Source organism: Ambystoma mexicanum, chromosome 4q (assembly GCF_040938575.1).
Source record: "Ambystoma mexicanum isolate Mex_15411 chromosome 4q, UKY_AmexF1_1, whole genome shotgun sequence".
NCBI lineage: Eukaryota > Metazoa > Chordata > Amphibia > Caudata > Ambystomatidae > Ambystoma > Ambystoma mexicanum.
The window spans coordinates 643334664-643350709 of record NC_090928.1 but is presented as its reverse complement, the minus strand read 5'-3'; the positions used below and the strand labels follow the sequence as shown (position 1 = coordinate 643350709).

At 44.5% G+C, this 16046-nt stretch overlaps 1 protein-coding gene across 5 annotated transcripts in view; it reads left to right on the top strand.

Moving 5' to 3' along the window:
* EHBP1 (EH domain binding protein 1) overlaps positions 1 to 16046 on the top strand; it is a 2510899-nt gene that overhangs the window by 2001856 nt on the left and 492997 nt on the right. For 4 of the 5 annotated variants that reach the window (XM_069608212.1, XM_069608215.1, XM_069608213.1 and 1 more), the window contains one exon: positions 6050 to 6157. The exons of the other annotated variant lie outside the window; for it this stretch is intronic. In XM_069608212.1, the coding sequence (XP_069464313.1) occupies positions 6050 to 6157 (108 nt within the window). The remainder of the gene's footprint in view (positions 1 to 6049; positions 6158 to 16046) is intronic. 5 annotated transcript variants of the gene reach the window in all.

Here is a 16046-nt window from a genome sequence, read left to right as displayed (position 1 = left end):
CCATTAATCTTTCTGGGTGACTTCAACTACTGGGACCCACTGGATGAACACGGTCTCTCTTACGGACTCTCTGATCTCATCAGGGCTCAGACAATGGGTCGAGGTGGCCACTCATATAGGTGGGCATACTCTGGATTGGATGGTTTCCCAAAACCTATCCATCTCCCATCTGCAAGTGTCACCTTGTGCATGGTCTGATCATTTCCTGATCCATGCCACACTAATTTTCCCCACACCCCCCAGCGAAAATGAATACATTACATCGGATTAACAAACTTGTACGTAACTTCAAAAATGTTACATCGGCCAACCTTTTGACAAGCTTGTCATCGGGTCTAAACACTTTCTAGTTTTTCTAAAACCTCGTCCTTGGTGGAACACCTTACCACCTCCATAAAACAAACCATTTCCGACCTTGCGCCGCTGACGCGTAAAACCATCAAGCCCAAGGTGCACCATAACACCGGTTCTCTGATGTTGTTCTCTCGGCCAGACAGGTGAAGAGGGCATGTGAAAGAGTCTGGCATAAGAACCCGAATAGCACCACTGTCATGCCTGCCACCCCAGGATCCGTTACTTACCCCAAACGCTATTATTTTCCGGCATCCTCAGCTTTCAGAACGCCAGGCCGTTCTATACTCAATGGAAATTGTCCGGGAATAGCCACTGAAAGAGCTTGCGTCACATGACCAACGTACATATCATAGCGTTGGTCAGGTGCACGTCAGCTGACATTATTTAACGAGGCTGATGCCTTACAGCTGCGCTTCTGATCATTTTTGGTATCTGCGTTCCGGAGCTTGCTTCTGCTGTTCTTCGCAGACGCTCATCTTTCCATTGCAAGGAGCGGTTGCCTTTCCCTGCGTTCCTACGCAGTTTCAGGCAACCTCCCAGCTCGTCCCAGAGCTACCCCTTTCTTCTGCGTTCTTATGCAGCTTTCTACTAACTTAATCTAGTTCCAATACGGAGCCCCGTCGCGTTTCTACGCGACGCTCTTCAACCTGTTGTTTCGTTCCAAGACGGCGCCCCGCCACGTTCCTACGTGACATAGCAATTTCCACGGACTGCAATCAACACCCGGCAGAGTTCCATTCAATATCCATCCAGTTCGGAAATACTATTAACCTCATTACTCTTTGTCATTTCTCCGTAGACATTTACTTCCATTGTGGATATTCTACCTCTGCTAAATCCCATCCTACTTGCAGGAGAGTTTAGTCTGACAGTCTCTGTACTCACTCCGGATCAGGACTCAACTGGACAGTCAACTATTGTAAAGGGTTTGTCTTCCTGAATCAAGTTTTTCTTTTCCTCCTACTACAAAGTGCACAGAACTTTGGACGCTTACCTGTGTGCACCAACCCGATTCTAGTGCGGCCCTCGTTCCGCCCGGGTTAGATTCCTCACTACCCTTCCTTGTCGTTGTTTTCCTTGGATTCATCGGACATTGTTGGGACTTACTTGTGGCTGTACTTCCAGGTTAGTGTATATAACATAGGTTCTTACTGTCCTTTTGTACCAATAGCCTTCTAATTAGTCCACTCTCTATCGACAGCCTGGTGAATCTTGGTCCACTCCTGCCCTTCTCACTAATAGCTCTTTTTGACTGTTGGTTTTACTAGTCAGAGAGTGATCTCCTCCAAGTCCTCATATTATGACAACATGATTAATGATGCGTGTTCCAATGTTAGCTAACTCTTTAAGATCCTGGCGGACTTCCAAGATCCACCCCCCCTTCCAATCAGGACATCATAAAGGACTCTGCTTGGTGCCAGGAAATCCATGATGGTTTCCTGGCTAAAACCAATAATTACATCCTGAATATGCAGAAATTTGACTTGCATTCGGCCTGCTCACAAGTCTCTGTCTCCGACACCAACAATGTACCATGCTTTAATTTCTCTCATTATTCGGAGGAAAAAGGCACTAAAATCATCTGTGACCTCAAACCCACCTCCTGCCCGGGTGACTGCTGTCCTGTAGATATCTTTAAGGACACACTTGAATTCTTAGCACCATGGATGATCACGCTTATCAATCTTTCATTTCACGAGGGTGTGGTCCCCTCCTTCTTCAATGAGGCTTGGATCACACCCCTGTTAAAAAAAAAAAAAAACAATCTTGACCCACATGTCACTGATAATTACCGGCCTGTTATGAATGTACCTGCCGTCCTTAAAATCATGGACAAACTGGCATGCCTTCAGTTACAAAAACATATCGAAGACCACAAGATTCTTGTCTCACGCTGATCGGGTTTCAGAGCTCATCACGGACAGAAACCGCCATGCTGCAGCACAAATCCACCTTGGCCAGCATGATGGATAACGATCTTCCTGCCCTGCTAATGCTTCTGGACCTCTTTGCGGCCTTCGATTTAGTGGACCACTCCCTCTTTGACACGCTTGGGGGGAGGATGCTCACTGCTCCATCCTTGCATCCCAGTGAATGTCCTCATTCCTCGGTACTCGAACTGTCCGGGTATCTGTAGGTGAGGAAGGCTCCAACCCTGTTCTTCAAACATGCGATGTCCCACAGGATTCCGTTTGTCCCCTACTCTATTTAATATCTACATTCGACCCCTCTTAGACATGCTGGACGCTCTGGGTGTCCAGTATACAAACCATGCTGATAATACCCAGGTTGTTTTCCAGCTCAGTGGGAAGTACGAGCAGGACTCGGCTGCCATAAACACTATCTACAATGTCATCCAGGCTTGGATGGCAGGCAACTTGCTTGCCCTGAATTATAATAAGACAGCTTTTGATTGTGGCATCCAGAGCCTGTTTTAGCAAATTAGCCACTGCTTATGCCAATTTCACCATTGCTGATGACATCATTCCAGTATTAAAAAGTCAAGATTCTGGGGGTTGCTCTAGATGAGAACTATTCATGCGGCCACACATTTCTTTCATTCAATTGTTTTCTGGCCTCATTACTAAGCAAATAAATTATATTCGCCCTTTCTTCTCTGCTAAAAACAGTGCTTTGGTTGTTATGGCGCTAGTCAGTTCTAGACTTAACTATTCTAATAGTCTCCTAGCAGGTACCAAACAATCTAACATGCAAGCCTTGCAGGTTGCGCAGAACAATGCGGTTCAGGCCATTTAGGAAATGCCCAAATGTGCGCATGTCTCAGAGGTCAGGAGGGCACTACATTGGCTGCCCATACGACACAGGATTACCCACAAGATCCTGACCCTGTCTTTCAAATGCCGAACAAATATCTGCCCAGCCTATCTTATCCATAGGGTAAAACCCCAAGTAGGCGGAAGGAAGCTTCGCTCCTCCACCTGTCCTACACTCATCCAGCCCAGATACAAATTGGTGTGCTTCGGATGAACTTTCTTCAATGCCCAGGCACTGTTGCAGTGGAGCCTACTTCCGGGATATATCCGCATGGCTGAAAATCTGGCACTTTTTAAGAAAGAAAGACCTACCTGTTCAATCTGAACCCACTCTGAACCTAGTTTCTTCTTCCCCTGATATCTGCCCCCACCACCCCACCCTTGTTTGTGTTTGTGCGCTCTGAGGCCCACGGGCGTGTGGCGCGTTATAAAAATAAATACAATAATGTTGAACTTCTCTAATGAATCCTGTGTGTTCAGTTCATCCTCCGTCGCAAAAATGCTACAGGTGAAATAATGTCTTGACTCACAAAAATCTCCCTGTAATTGAGTGTATGGTAATCTGATTGAATGGAGGAAGAACTTCTGTAGCTCAACTCTGCTAACTGGCCTGGCTCCAGGTGCTTTGTGGTTGGATGAAAGGATGCATGTGGCATTGAGAAATTATTTTTTTTTTTTTACATTTCCCCCCGCTTCCCAAAAGCCTAATGCTGTTGATCCTCGAGCACACAGACAATGGTTCCATCTACAACACAGTGGATCCTTTAACTGCAAAGTATCTGTCGCCTTTCTCTGAACAGACTACAATTCGGATCTAGAACTATTTTTTCAGAGCATGGTTAAAGTGAGGAGTTTAGGGGCTTTTGAGTGGTTGCTTTTGTGCAGAGGTGAAGTGTCATGGAGGTGACCTGGGCTTAGAAAGTGTGCCAGTGCAGTAGTTTCAGGGTCAGTACTTTAGTGCACCGGGTCCCTTTCTGCCAGCCAGACTTTGTTGTCTTTTGGACTAATTGTAAGTGGGAGAGTTATTTTTATAACCGGTTGATTGAGTGAGGACAGTCCCATGTAAGGAAGAAGTCAAGGATATTTGTAAAAATGCAAAGGCAAGGGTGACCTTTCCTGACCAGACATGTCATCATGTCGTCTAAGGTCACTTTTTCTGTTAGGCTTTTAAGCTTGGTGCTGAAATTGATTGATTGAGCAAATGTTAGAGAAGGTAGGATAAGAATCCAAAAGTGACAGACTTTGGCGGATTTGCGGTTGAGAGAGAGTAGTACAGTTCTACTTCAATTGGGTTTTTAGGAAGCCGTCCTTGATTGAGTGCTGGATAAGCATGGCTCTAGGCTTGGATCTTGGTTTTACCTATTGGTTATATTTAGGCACAATTGCATTTTCTTTACAATAGGAGTCATAGATGAGGTTGCGGGTACTCAGGATTGGCAGAAGGGGATAGATATTGAGATCTGGCAGTAGTCTAATGAGAGAGAGCCCAATTTCAGTTTTTGAAATTCAACAAATGGATAGGATAAAAAGCAGGTGAAGGTGGACTCTGACTTCTGCTGAAAGTCAGTGTGGTATGCTCCTGAGTTCAAATATGAGTGAGCTGAGGTTCAGCGGGCGTTTAACTCCTTTGTAGCTGCTACATGACGAGCTTCCCCAGTCTGGAATGGCAGTTTGCAAGGCCAAAGGGTCTGCCGTAAATGTCTTGTAGAAGCAGGTCTTTGAGTTATGAATCCCACTCAATTGCTTGACGTTCACCATTTCTAAAGAGGAAAGTAACGTCCGTGATCTCATGAGTGAGCTACACAACCTGATAAGAAAAGTCAAGAATGACTATTTAAAAATTGCATATTAACAAGAGACCTGAAGACTAAGAAGCGACGTGTGTGAAGTCAGTTAGCATTAGCTTTTGGAAAGCAGACATATTCCTTTTAAACATTCACACACAGACCATTGAGGAGCACCTTAGTTATTCATATAGGTAGGGAATACCCCATAGCGATGGGGATAGTTAGGCCTTCATATTATAAATTAATAAATACACCTTGCAAATGTCCTCCGAGAGTCTGTGTCCTTCTTCTGATCCGCCAGAGACCCCAGAAAGGCATTACTCTTCTGTTTAACCTTTTCTTCGTTTCTCTAATTCTGTTTCATGAATGTTTCTATCAGCATGCCAGTTTTACACCTGCACCTTTATGGAGAAGTGGCTGCTTGCACTAAAAGGGATGAACCGGTTCTCATTCTAAAAATGGAATTCGTTCAGAGCACTTTTCTCTTTATGGGTGTGTGACTTAAAGAGCTGGTGAAGAGTGCGATGTAACACATAAAACTGTATCGAGCTCTTTTTATTTGCGCTCGTAATTTGGCAGCAGCGAACCGTTACATTAACACTAAAAAGTAAACTGGTCCCTGCTGCCAGATTTTCATCATTTGCACGGCAGAGTGCAAAAGGGGACGTACAAGTGTGACGCCGTCTTTGGACCCGCCCCTCCCCCCGTCCCCCGTCCCCCCTTGCACTCCGCTGTGCAAATAAAGTAAAGGCAACCTGCCATGTATTCATGGCAGGTTGGGTTTACAATAGATCCCTATGGAGTCCGCTTACGTTTTGCTAGTGCAAAAAGCTGGCGGACTCCATGGGGATCTCCAGCATGTGTGCTTGCTTGAAAATCCATGCTGGAGGATTTGTATGGCAGAGAGCGATGGAAACACAAGTTGTATTCTGCTCCTTCTCACAGCCATATAAATGCAGGAGAATTGGGGCGGGACTTAAGTGAAAGATATAAAAGCCTTAAATAAGGCCTTTACGTCTTTCATTTGCGTTACAACCAGAGCAAAATGAGCTCCTATGTGTTTGCTAAACAGCGTGCAGTACTAACATTTTGTTGTGCTTTAACAGGACAGACTAACCATACCTGTTTTTACAGATGCTGAGGATAATAGTGAGCTAGATAACGAGGAGAGCCCCACGTGCTCTGGCGTGGCCGGTGGAGATGAGCATACTAACCCTCTTCACTCTGACCTTGGCACTGCTGGTAATTGGAATAATGCTTGCTTGGTGTCTCTTGCATTATTATCCCAACTCCTCATTTTAATACTTTTCTCCCTGTGGCTCTCTCTTTTCTATAAGCTTCTGTGCTTTTAATTGTTGTGACACATCGCTTTGTTAATTTCCGCCATGTGTATGTAAGATTACTCCTTTAAAGTGTTGGTACATTTTTTTCATCCGTAGCCCCGTGTACACTTTATGAGGATGCCATTTGCCAACATTGGCAGAAACTGAAACCTTTTTTGCCTAAATGGGAAGTTATTTAATGAACATTTGAGAGAAGGCATGCTTTCCCCTTGTACATGAATATGAATCTGCCACAGGCTGCCAAGATGTGCTCTACCGAGTCATACATATTCCGGGTCTAGGTTTGCCCTCAAGCGTTCACAAAGACCAAGACACTATTTTTTTTTCTTGCGCTCTCGCAGATGTTGCCTGCATTTGTGCTGCTTCCCGTCTAACATCAGCCTGGCTGCGTCCTTGATTTTTTTGAAATAATGAACCCAACAGGAAGATGTTTGGTTATGACACCAGTAAACGTTGCAGATTTGATTGCTTGTTATTTCCCCAGCAAACCCCTATCCGAACGGAAGCACGCTTCCAGCACCCGTAAATATGTAGTCAAAGTTAGATTTGGGTTTTTCTGCCACGAGAAGGTGTTTGTTCACAGCGTGGTTTTACGTGACGTACGATAGGCGGATGTGACCTCAGCATAATGTGTGCATCCGACGCAATCGGTGTATCTGTGGTGCATATTGTCCAATGTCTACATTTGCAGTTGGAGAGAAAGGGCGTAACTTCGATGACACATGCCGAATCATATCCGTCAACCTTTTTGAAGCTGTGTGTCGCGGCCAAAGAAGCCCTCACTCCAACAACGTCCTCACAGCAAAAGGGTCCACTGAGATGCAGATGACTGCACTGTAATAACGCATTTTTGAACCTTTAAAGACTGGCTGCAGCTTTTGAAGACGTTTAAAGCTTGTTTCATGGCGTCATGATCCCAACAGCCTCCATTAAACATGTTCTGGCCCTTCTTGTTGCACCTTAATGAAGCTCTAGATTTGAAGCGGTGCACCATAGACAGGCCCTAACTGATGAGCAGTACTTCATGAGCGTGTGTTCTGTGCGTGCATGGTGGTGTTGAAATAATAGCATGTGCTAATTTGAATCAGTGCTGTGTTTCCGTTCTATTGCATTTTTGATTATTTAAACCAGTTTTAGAGCAGTGTGGGCAAGAGGTGGGCTGGGTCTGGGTTAAAACAATATGAACACATTGCATATTTTATATATGTGTGCGTGTGTGTACTCTGCCTCTGCACAGAATATTGGGTTGTTATACACTGGCAGAATGAGAATGAATGACATACAAACGACTTCATGGTACACATGATGTGCCGAGTAGCGTTGGGGACATTTGGCCTAAAAGGGCATTTCCCTCCAGGGTCCACGCTGTTGTAGCATTCCCTGACTGGGGAACAGTAGCCAACACTTCATCTCAAAACGTCTTCAGAACAAAAACAAGCTTTTTGCACCTCGAAATGAAGAACATGTAGCTAGTGTCCAAAACAGTGTACAGATCACATAATTGTGATTTCTGGCAATGCTTACCATCCCAAATCGACAACTAAGTGTTACCTGCTTTAATGACTCTCTAGAATCATAGCCACAGAAAAGAAGGGGTGTTGTGTTTGAGGGACTATATAACAAATGGCAGTTGTTATTTGGGGGAACTATGATCTCCGCTGATGGATGGAAGGGTTGGAGTCTTTGAAGTCTTCCAACGAAAAATTAGTTGGAAAACTTGCATGAGAGAGATCATCCTTGACTGGATTAGTGACCCTGTCACATGGTGAACCCTTGCCCTTACCATATTTCAATTAGGTTTAGCCCTCGATGCTTCTGATGAAATCATCTTTTAAAAAAAAAAAAAATGGAAAAAGAGGTTGTTGATTTTTCAATGTTGCCAATCCTTTGCTACTTACGTGATTTACTGTCCATTATAGTTCGAGAAGACTTGTTCCATTTTAGAATGAATTGTTGGGCAAGTTAACTTAAATGTGTTAAATATGCAATCTTAAAAGCGAAGTACATACATTTATATTATTTGAACCTTAAATGGTGGCAGATGAGCTCTGCAGTCATGAAGTGCTTGGTTCAGTATGATATGTGCGCACGTGGTTTACTGTTGTACAGTTAAATGTTTTGTTCCCTTTTAGTAACATTGCAATCATTTACTCTCGTCTTTTGATCGTTTGGTTAGGTGAACGTCATCTTTTTTCCCTTCTTTTTATTGAATGTTTATCACCAAATTTTACAAATACATTTCAAAAAACAGTGCAGGAAAAGCTAGAGTATTACAAATGGAAATGTTCCAACCAATATTGTAGCCTTCACAAAAAGAAACCAGACTAACGAGTGAAGGACAAGGAAGACGAGGGAAAGGGCAATAATATAAGTGAAACATAATATGGAACAGTGGTGAGAAAAGGGAGGGCAGAAGTGCAGCCTGAGGAGGAAGACATGCCCACCCCTCAATGCGAAACATTTATGAAAATATATTTCAAGCCAATTATAAAGCTAGAAACTAGCCCTCACCAGCTGACATTATCTCGCCCCCCATCTCAATACAGCAGATACTGCAACAGGCTGAGCCCATTATTATTCATCTGTAGAATCCAGCAGAACTAGACAAGCTAAACAGTTTTCATCAAATTGCTGGTTATTCCACTCCCATGATTGTATCTTTCGTAGCAAACCATATCAATGTCTACAAGCGCCTACCTCTGTTGCTCATGCAGCAACTGAAGCTTTGCAGGGTGTCAAACCAAAGTAACTACCCGAACCCTTGTTAGAAACCTGCATATTTCCAGCATCTCACATCTTTTCATCATTGTGGTGTACTCATTTCCGGGAAGAAAAGGATGTATTCCTGCAGTAGCTCCCGCCTTTTAAGTGTTGCCATTTTCCTCAGAAACTCGTTCATTAAAGTCTCTGAGCACCATGTTCATAGTTCTCCGCCCCCAGAGATCACAAGGGGTGCTAGATTCGTTCCCTGGCAGCTGGAACACTTTAATAATTCAGAAAGTCATTCTGTTGTTCTTAACATCCACTTGGGCATTCAAAAAGGATTTGAGTGGCCTCCGAACTCTCTGGCTTCCCTGAATTTGGAAATCCGAAGGACTTGTGGATTACATGCATGTCCAGAATCCTCAACACAATCCAGCTTGCTACCCAAAAGAAACACTGCTTCCACTATCCAGTCCTTTATCTCAGAGGTGTCTGCCAATTGCTCAGCAGCAGCAGAACCACGCTCATCTAAACTTGACAAGTGAGAACCAGGTGCAGATATTACCTGCCCCATTCATTTGGCATGTCAGCCGCCAGACCAGCAGCATGCCTATAGGATCCTACTCAGGTTAGTAGCACTTCTTTGCTTAGGGCAGTCTGAAGCGGCTTACCCTGCTTCCAGATGCCAACCTACAGACTTAAATCCACTGTGGAAAATGTAATGGCGAAATCCCGGTTCAGCTGCTACATACAACGTAATTGAAGCAGCGTGACTTGCTGTGTTGAGTAGATGGGGGGGGGGGGAAATCACTGAAAGTATCTAAAGCCCAGAATGGGGACCCCCTCCCCTGCCCGGGCAAGGATATTGCAGCCAGATGCTAACCTTATTAGTTTACAAAGCTCTTCATGCTTCGTCTCTACATTTGGTAGCTTTAGCAAGTGAACCCTATCCATCAAGCCAGGAGACGTCAGCCCCCTTTAGAGCCACTATCCACGGACTGGCCCTTTAACCTTTAGGATGAACACATTAATTTTCCAGCAAAAGTTAAATCATTTTAATTTCCATGCTATCAGTGGTGAGAAAAGTTTCCCAGATTCAGATCTTAAATTCTGTGAGCTGTCTTGAGGATATGTGTCATAGCACAATGAATAAGGAACTTGGACTTTCAAGTGTCACTGAAACTGGACATTGCTGAGAAAGCCTGAATTACCCTTTTGCTGCAAAGGTCATCTGCAGATCCACTTGTAAATGCCAACTGTTGTCCTTTTCCGAATATTCTCTTTCTCATACAGCTGCTGAAGGAGAGGCCACTATAAGCTACCAGACATTTTATGATAAGAATTAGTTCCTGGTTGATTGTCAGTTGAATTTTCAGCCAGAACCAGTCTGCATATGCTCCTGAAGATAATAAAGCAGGTGAGACTGTTCAGTTTCCCTTCCTCATGTTTCCTTTCTCTTGCAAACCCTTTACCACTCCTATTAAGTGAGTAGTCAGAATATCAAAGTAATTTCCTTTCAGAGTAACCGCATTGCCAGCATCTCATCATGAGCGTGTAAACCCTTCCCCTTCTGCAGTTCATTGTGAAGTGCCATCAGGTTCTTCTCATTATTAACCTTCAACATTTATGTTGAGACAAATTGAGTTATTGGGTCAATTGGATATGAAGTGTGTCACATATCCCAGAGACGGCTTACCTTCATACTCATTGTGTCTTTGTTAGGTTACTCTTTTGAGGTTCAAAACATCTAGCATTGCATCCAAAAATGGATGTTGCAGGGACGTGGCCACCCAGGCACCACGCAGAGATGATTTCCCATAGCTCCCAGTGTGCGAATTAGAGGAACTACATTATTTATTATTGTTTACTTACTCTTTGCGAATCCATGACCAGATTTGTTCAACAGAATGGTTGTAGCTGCTACTGACCGCACCTCTTGCCCATTATACCTATAGATGAGCCCTTACCTGGTGAAGATTTAGGGGAGTGCCTGCTGATTCCTAAAATGGCAGCTTGTCACCGTACTACAGCCAGACACCTAAGGGAAACATTAAGTGGCAGAGCAATCCTTTGTCTCTTGGGGGTGGTCAGTGTTTGTGGGTGATCAGTACCTCAAAGCTAAAACGGCGACCTTCTTCAGGTGCTGAGTGACTCTTCCGACTGCATTGTGTGGAGCAGTCTTTCAGCAATTAATGCAGCCACAGGCTGACTCTTTCTAGGACGGGTGGTGGAGGAGACAACCGCTTTCCGGACATGGGGCATGACATTCATCCTCCAGTACATTGGTGTCTAGTTTGGAGAGTTCCAGAGGTACCAAAAGGATCTCCCACAGTGATCCAGATGGATTGCAGAGGACAATTGATTTATTGTCAAGATGGCAGCTAGTGCTGTGTTGCCCCTGTGATTTCCTCAGGCTGATTGCTAGCAAGTATAGGATGCCCCTATTTCTATTTTCCTTTGGGTGTCTGGATGGGCCCACCTGCTCAGCCACAGGAGGGCTGGGACTTGTAGTATTGTAGATGGTCCTTCCCTGAACTGGAATGTGCCTCTCCCATCTTCTCTTCCTGAGCTTCTGCTGTTATTCATCTCGGCAATCACCAGGGGATCCTCTGCTGTTGTCCCTGCAACCTTGGTGGGGATGGCCTACACAGAGGTGAGCTGAGAACTCTGCTAAGTGGATGATTCCTCCTTGCACTATTCGGCCTGGATACACAGAGGCCCTCATTTTGTCTTGCATTCTTCAGCCCTCCTTACCCAATGCTCCATGATCCCATCATCATCCCATCATGGCTTCCGATGGCTGTCAGGGCTCTGTCATACATATTATTTAGCACTCTCACTCTACACCTGTCTTCATGGTCATATAAGCAGAGTGTTTCAAAGCTACAACAATACCTTGCTTTGCATTGCCTTTGAAGGCCTTGTTTCTCACCCTAAAAGCCATCACTCTCAGCAAGTAATTTTTTAAAAAAACCTCTTGGCTTCTTGATTGTTTTCACTAAACGTTGTTCTTTCTGCCACCTCCCACAGAGCTTTACATCTTCCACTATGAGTCTGTCCAAGGTTAAACAAACTAAAATCAACATTCATCAAAGAGTTTCTCCAACCAAGAAAAGAGACGAGACAAACTGTTCGCCTCTGCTCCAACCCAGGGACACTGTACATCTAGTCCGCTTTCGCTTCAGGAACAGAGTTCTCCACCAGCTAAAAGTGACTCAGCCAAGATGTTACTTCAAATAAAATCTGATCTGCTCCAGGTCAAAAAGAAACCTAAATAGCACAATATCTAACCTAAATTACTTAATGCTGTTAATTGGAATAAGAATGGAATAGGCTGAAACTGTGTTTTGATCACACCTTAACTGAGTTGATTGTCGTCGTTCTTGTATCACAGCTTGGTTAAAACTGCTCTACTCTGACACCCTGATGGTCCTTTTTAATCCCACAGCTCCACAGACACCCACTGTTGTTCTCAAGCACGTGGCTTCCAGCCGTGTGTTGTTCTTATTGCAATTAAGCCTTTCCATACCTCCATCAGTCCACCACAGAGTGGGTATAGTTAATATGTGCCATAAAGTATACTTATTTGACTGTGTTTATTTATACCTTTGCTTGTCATTGGGAGGCACATAGTATTACAATTCAAGCTTTGATGCTATACAACATGACTATTGACATGCTGAATTGATTAATGTCTAATATCCCTAAAGGTGAGAACATCAGTAAAACTGATTGTAGTGCGCAGTCATTTCTAACAAAATATCTCAGTTTAGGGGCCATTTAACCCATTTTGTGCAGTCCAATAATATTTCATGGTATAAAGGGGAAATTGCCAGACACCTTAAATTCTGGCCACGGATGAACCACTTTGTTGTCTAGGATGCAATTTTGGTCTTCCAGAACACTACTCAACCCATGTAGTCCATTCTGGGCATGCCTTTTGATGGGCAGCACCTTTTCAGTAAAAATATAGATTACCACCTCAAAGAAATCAAATATGATACAGACACAGTGAGGGCGATAAGCTCACTGAGAGATGAGGACAAAGACCGCCATGCATTTTGTGCTTTTCGCGGCTCCACCACGAGATGCAGAGGGTGAAACAGATCTTTCAATACCCAAGAAGCCCCCACCAACTTGAGCCAAGCTGTGTGAGGAACCTGAGGGCGTCCTTGCTTCTTTCCCCCCCTGGATCCTCCTCTCAGGTTGCCAGGGAAAGGCCATTGCCTTTGGATCCCGACCCTGGGGGCGGATATGCGAGGGAGGATCACCTGGGTGGAGGAAACTTGGGGAGTGGGGAGAGGATGTCCTTAGGGGGGAGATGGTATCCCCCATTCCCTTTCCAGAATGAACCCTGTATCCCTCAACCTTTTTCTTCCCTCCAAAATGTCCCCCAAAAATACCACCTCAACACTGGGACGAGGAAGAGACCAACTAGGAGGACACATCCTCATTTGGGTCAGATAAACACTTATATCAGTCTTATATTGTTAATGCAGACACATATCCGTCAAATAATAAGACGAGGAGGAGACAACAGAGTTATGCACACTTCCTTTTATTGAAACCTCCCCAAACACCACTCTGGTACTGAGACTAGAAGAGGGCTTTGGAGGTGTAGTGGTGGAAGAGCCAGGCATGTCCAACTAATGGGTTTCACCATGGTCAGGCAATTGAACTTAATTAGCACACCTGTGGTCATTTAACAACCCCAATAAGGATAAAAACCCTTGTTGCACAGCACAAAGGGAGAGAAGCTGACTGGAGAAAGATGCGGGCTGGAGCCAAGCCGACTGGAGAGAAACAGGCTGGAGAGAGAGGAGTGGAAGACACAGGAGTTGGGAGCCATGTCGAGCAGGCTAGAGGGATGCCGAGGCCAGCCGTGAGATGTTATGGAAGTGCTGCACGCCCTCCTTGTCGGCCGCACGCAGCGGGAGCCACGGGACACAAGGGGAGCGAGCAGTGCTCTCTATGTCCTTCGCGAGGGAAGAGTGGAACTATTGGAAGCCAGAAAGGAGAGCAAGAAATGGTAAGAAGCAGAAGGGAGCTGCTGTGTATACCAGTGAGTGGAAACCGGTAAACAGTCATACCGGCGCACCCTGGGAACTGGAAATAAATGCTTTTGAAAATCGAAAAGATCTGAAAGTTGTTAAAAGCACTTTTGAGTACCGAAATAAGTACTTTGAGATACCGAACAAACTGAGAGACATTATAAGCAATTTTGAACGCTGCACAGCGCAAAGGCAAGTTATGAGCACTTGTGAATGGAGTGAAAGCAAGGTGGCACAAGTGGCTGATACCATGGAATGAATTGTTTGAAATACAAGTGTTCGCAAAGCCAAGAGAATACCAAGAAGGGTATGAGAGGAGAAACCAAGTATTGGCCTAAGCTAAAAGAGTTCAAGGAAACTGCAGGTTAAGAGGAAATCTGTTTTGCAAGAGCCAGAAAATGACCGAAAGTGTAATGAAGTGCATGGCAGCCGAACTAAGCCAAAGTAAAGTTTTGGAAGAGTGCGACACTGATGAAAGTAACAAGCTTCACTGTCAAAGGAAAGCAGTGGACAGTTGTTGATGGAAAGCAGATAAGAAGGGATATCGGTTGCGTGACCTGTGATGGGTGGACCATGTGGTCCAACAACTGCACCTAGACCGAGTGCTCCCCCATTATGAAAAAAGCCAATTAAAGTATCCACAAAGAAGCCTGTGTTTTGGAACAGCCGCTTAAGTGATTTTGAAGTCAAGAAACAGAACTACTTATGTGAACCAGTGAAAAGTACTGATAATGAAAGAGCTGGAAAATTGTCCCAAGGAATTGTGTTGTTTTGAAAAGCTGGAAGATTTAAACTCTTGGGGAAGTGAACCCTGATAGCATGTAAACTGTTTTGAACTTCATGAAGGGGAAGTTTATTACAAGCCAAGAGCTGGACGGAGCTTAGAACTTTATTTTGAACACTATTCATTTTGATGCTGACATCCCTATACATTGTATACAGTTAGTTGTGAGGGCAAGTATAGTGCTTATGGCTTCCTTCAGTTCCTCAAAGGCCTCCGTCCTCTCTGTGGTCCATGCCAGTGCCTTTGTTCCCCTCTTTGACTCTTTCAGGGCAACAGTAGTGGCCTTGTGTTGTGCTGTAGTCAAAGACACATGCTCTGCAATAATTGCATAACCCCAAGAACTGTTGCATCTCCCTCACTGTGGTTGGCTGAGGTGTTAGCGTATTGTCTCTGCTCTCTGTGAGGTGATCTGTCGGCCGTCCTTGGATATTTGTCTGTCCAATGTATATCACCTCATTCTGACAGTACTGTAACTTGGCCTTGTCCACCTTGTACCCTTGTCAGCTAACAATGTCCGCATGTGCACTAAGTCCCTCCTACACAGGTCTTCTGTCTCTCTACAAATCATGATGTCTACATACTGTAAAACCGTGCTTTCTGCCTGTATTTTGCTCAGGTCCATTTGTATCACTCTGTTAAAGATAGATGGTGACTTGCAGTACCCTTGTGGTAAACAAGTGTGTTTCCACTTCTGTTTTTTATACATAAAGCCATAAAGCTTGTCAAGTCTTGTGAGTCTGGGTGTAGTGGCACTGAGAAGAACGCATTCTTCAAATCAAGTCAGCTTCTGCTGGAATGCTACACAAAATCATCACTGGATTTGCAGCTAGAGGATACTCTGCTTCTACAATATGGTTAAGAGGCCATAGGTCCTGTATGAAACGCCATGATCCTCCCTTGCCTTGCGCACAAGATACACTGCAGTGTTACATGGGGATTCTGATGGTACAAGAATGGCTCTCTCAATCAGATCAGGGCTGTGATTGTCTCATAAATGCCCTCATCTGCCTCTTTATTTAGGGGGTACTGTTTTACTCTGGGTAAAATTGCTCCTGGCTTCAGTTTGACCTTCACCCCTCCTATGCTCTTGATGCAACCCACATCATAGGGACTTGTGGTCCACAAACTGCTGGGTACCTTAGCCATGTCCTCCCAGAATTAGAGCAGCACCTCAGCGCCATCACCATCCTCTGTGGCACTTGTCTGTAGTGTATCTGTAACCAGTAGGTTACACTCATTTTGAACACCAT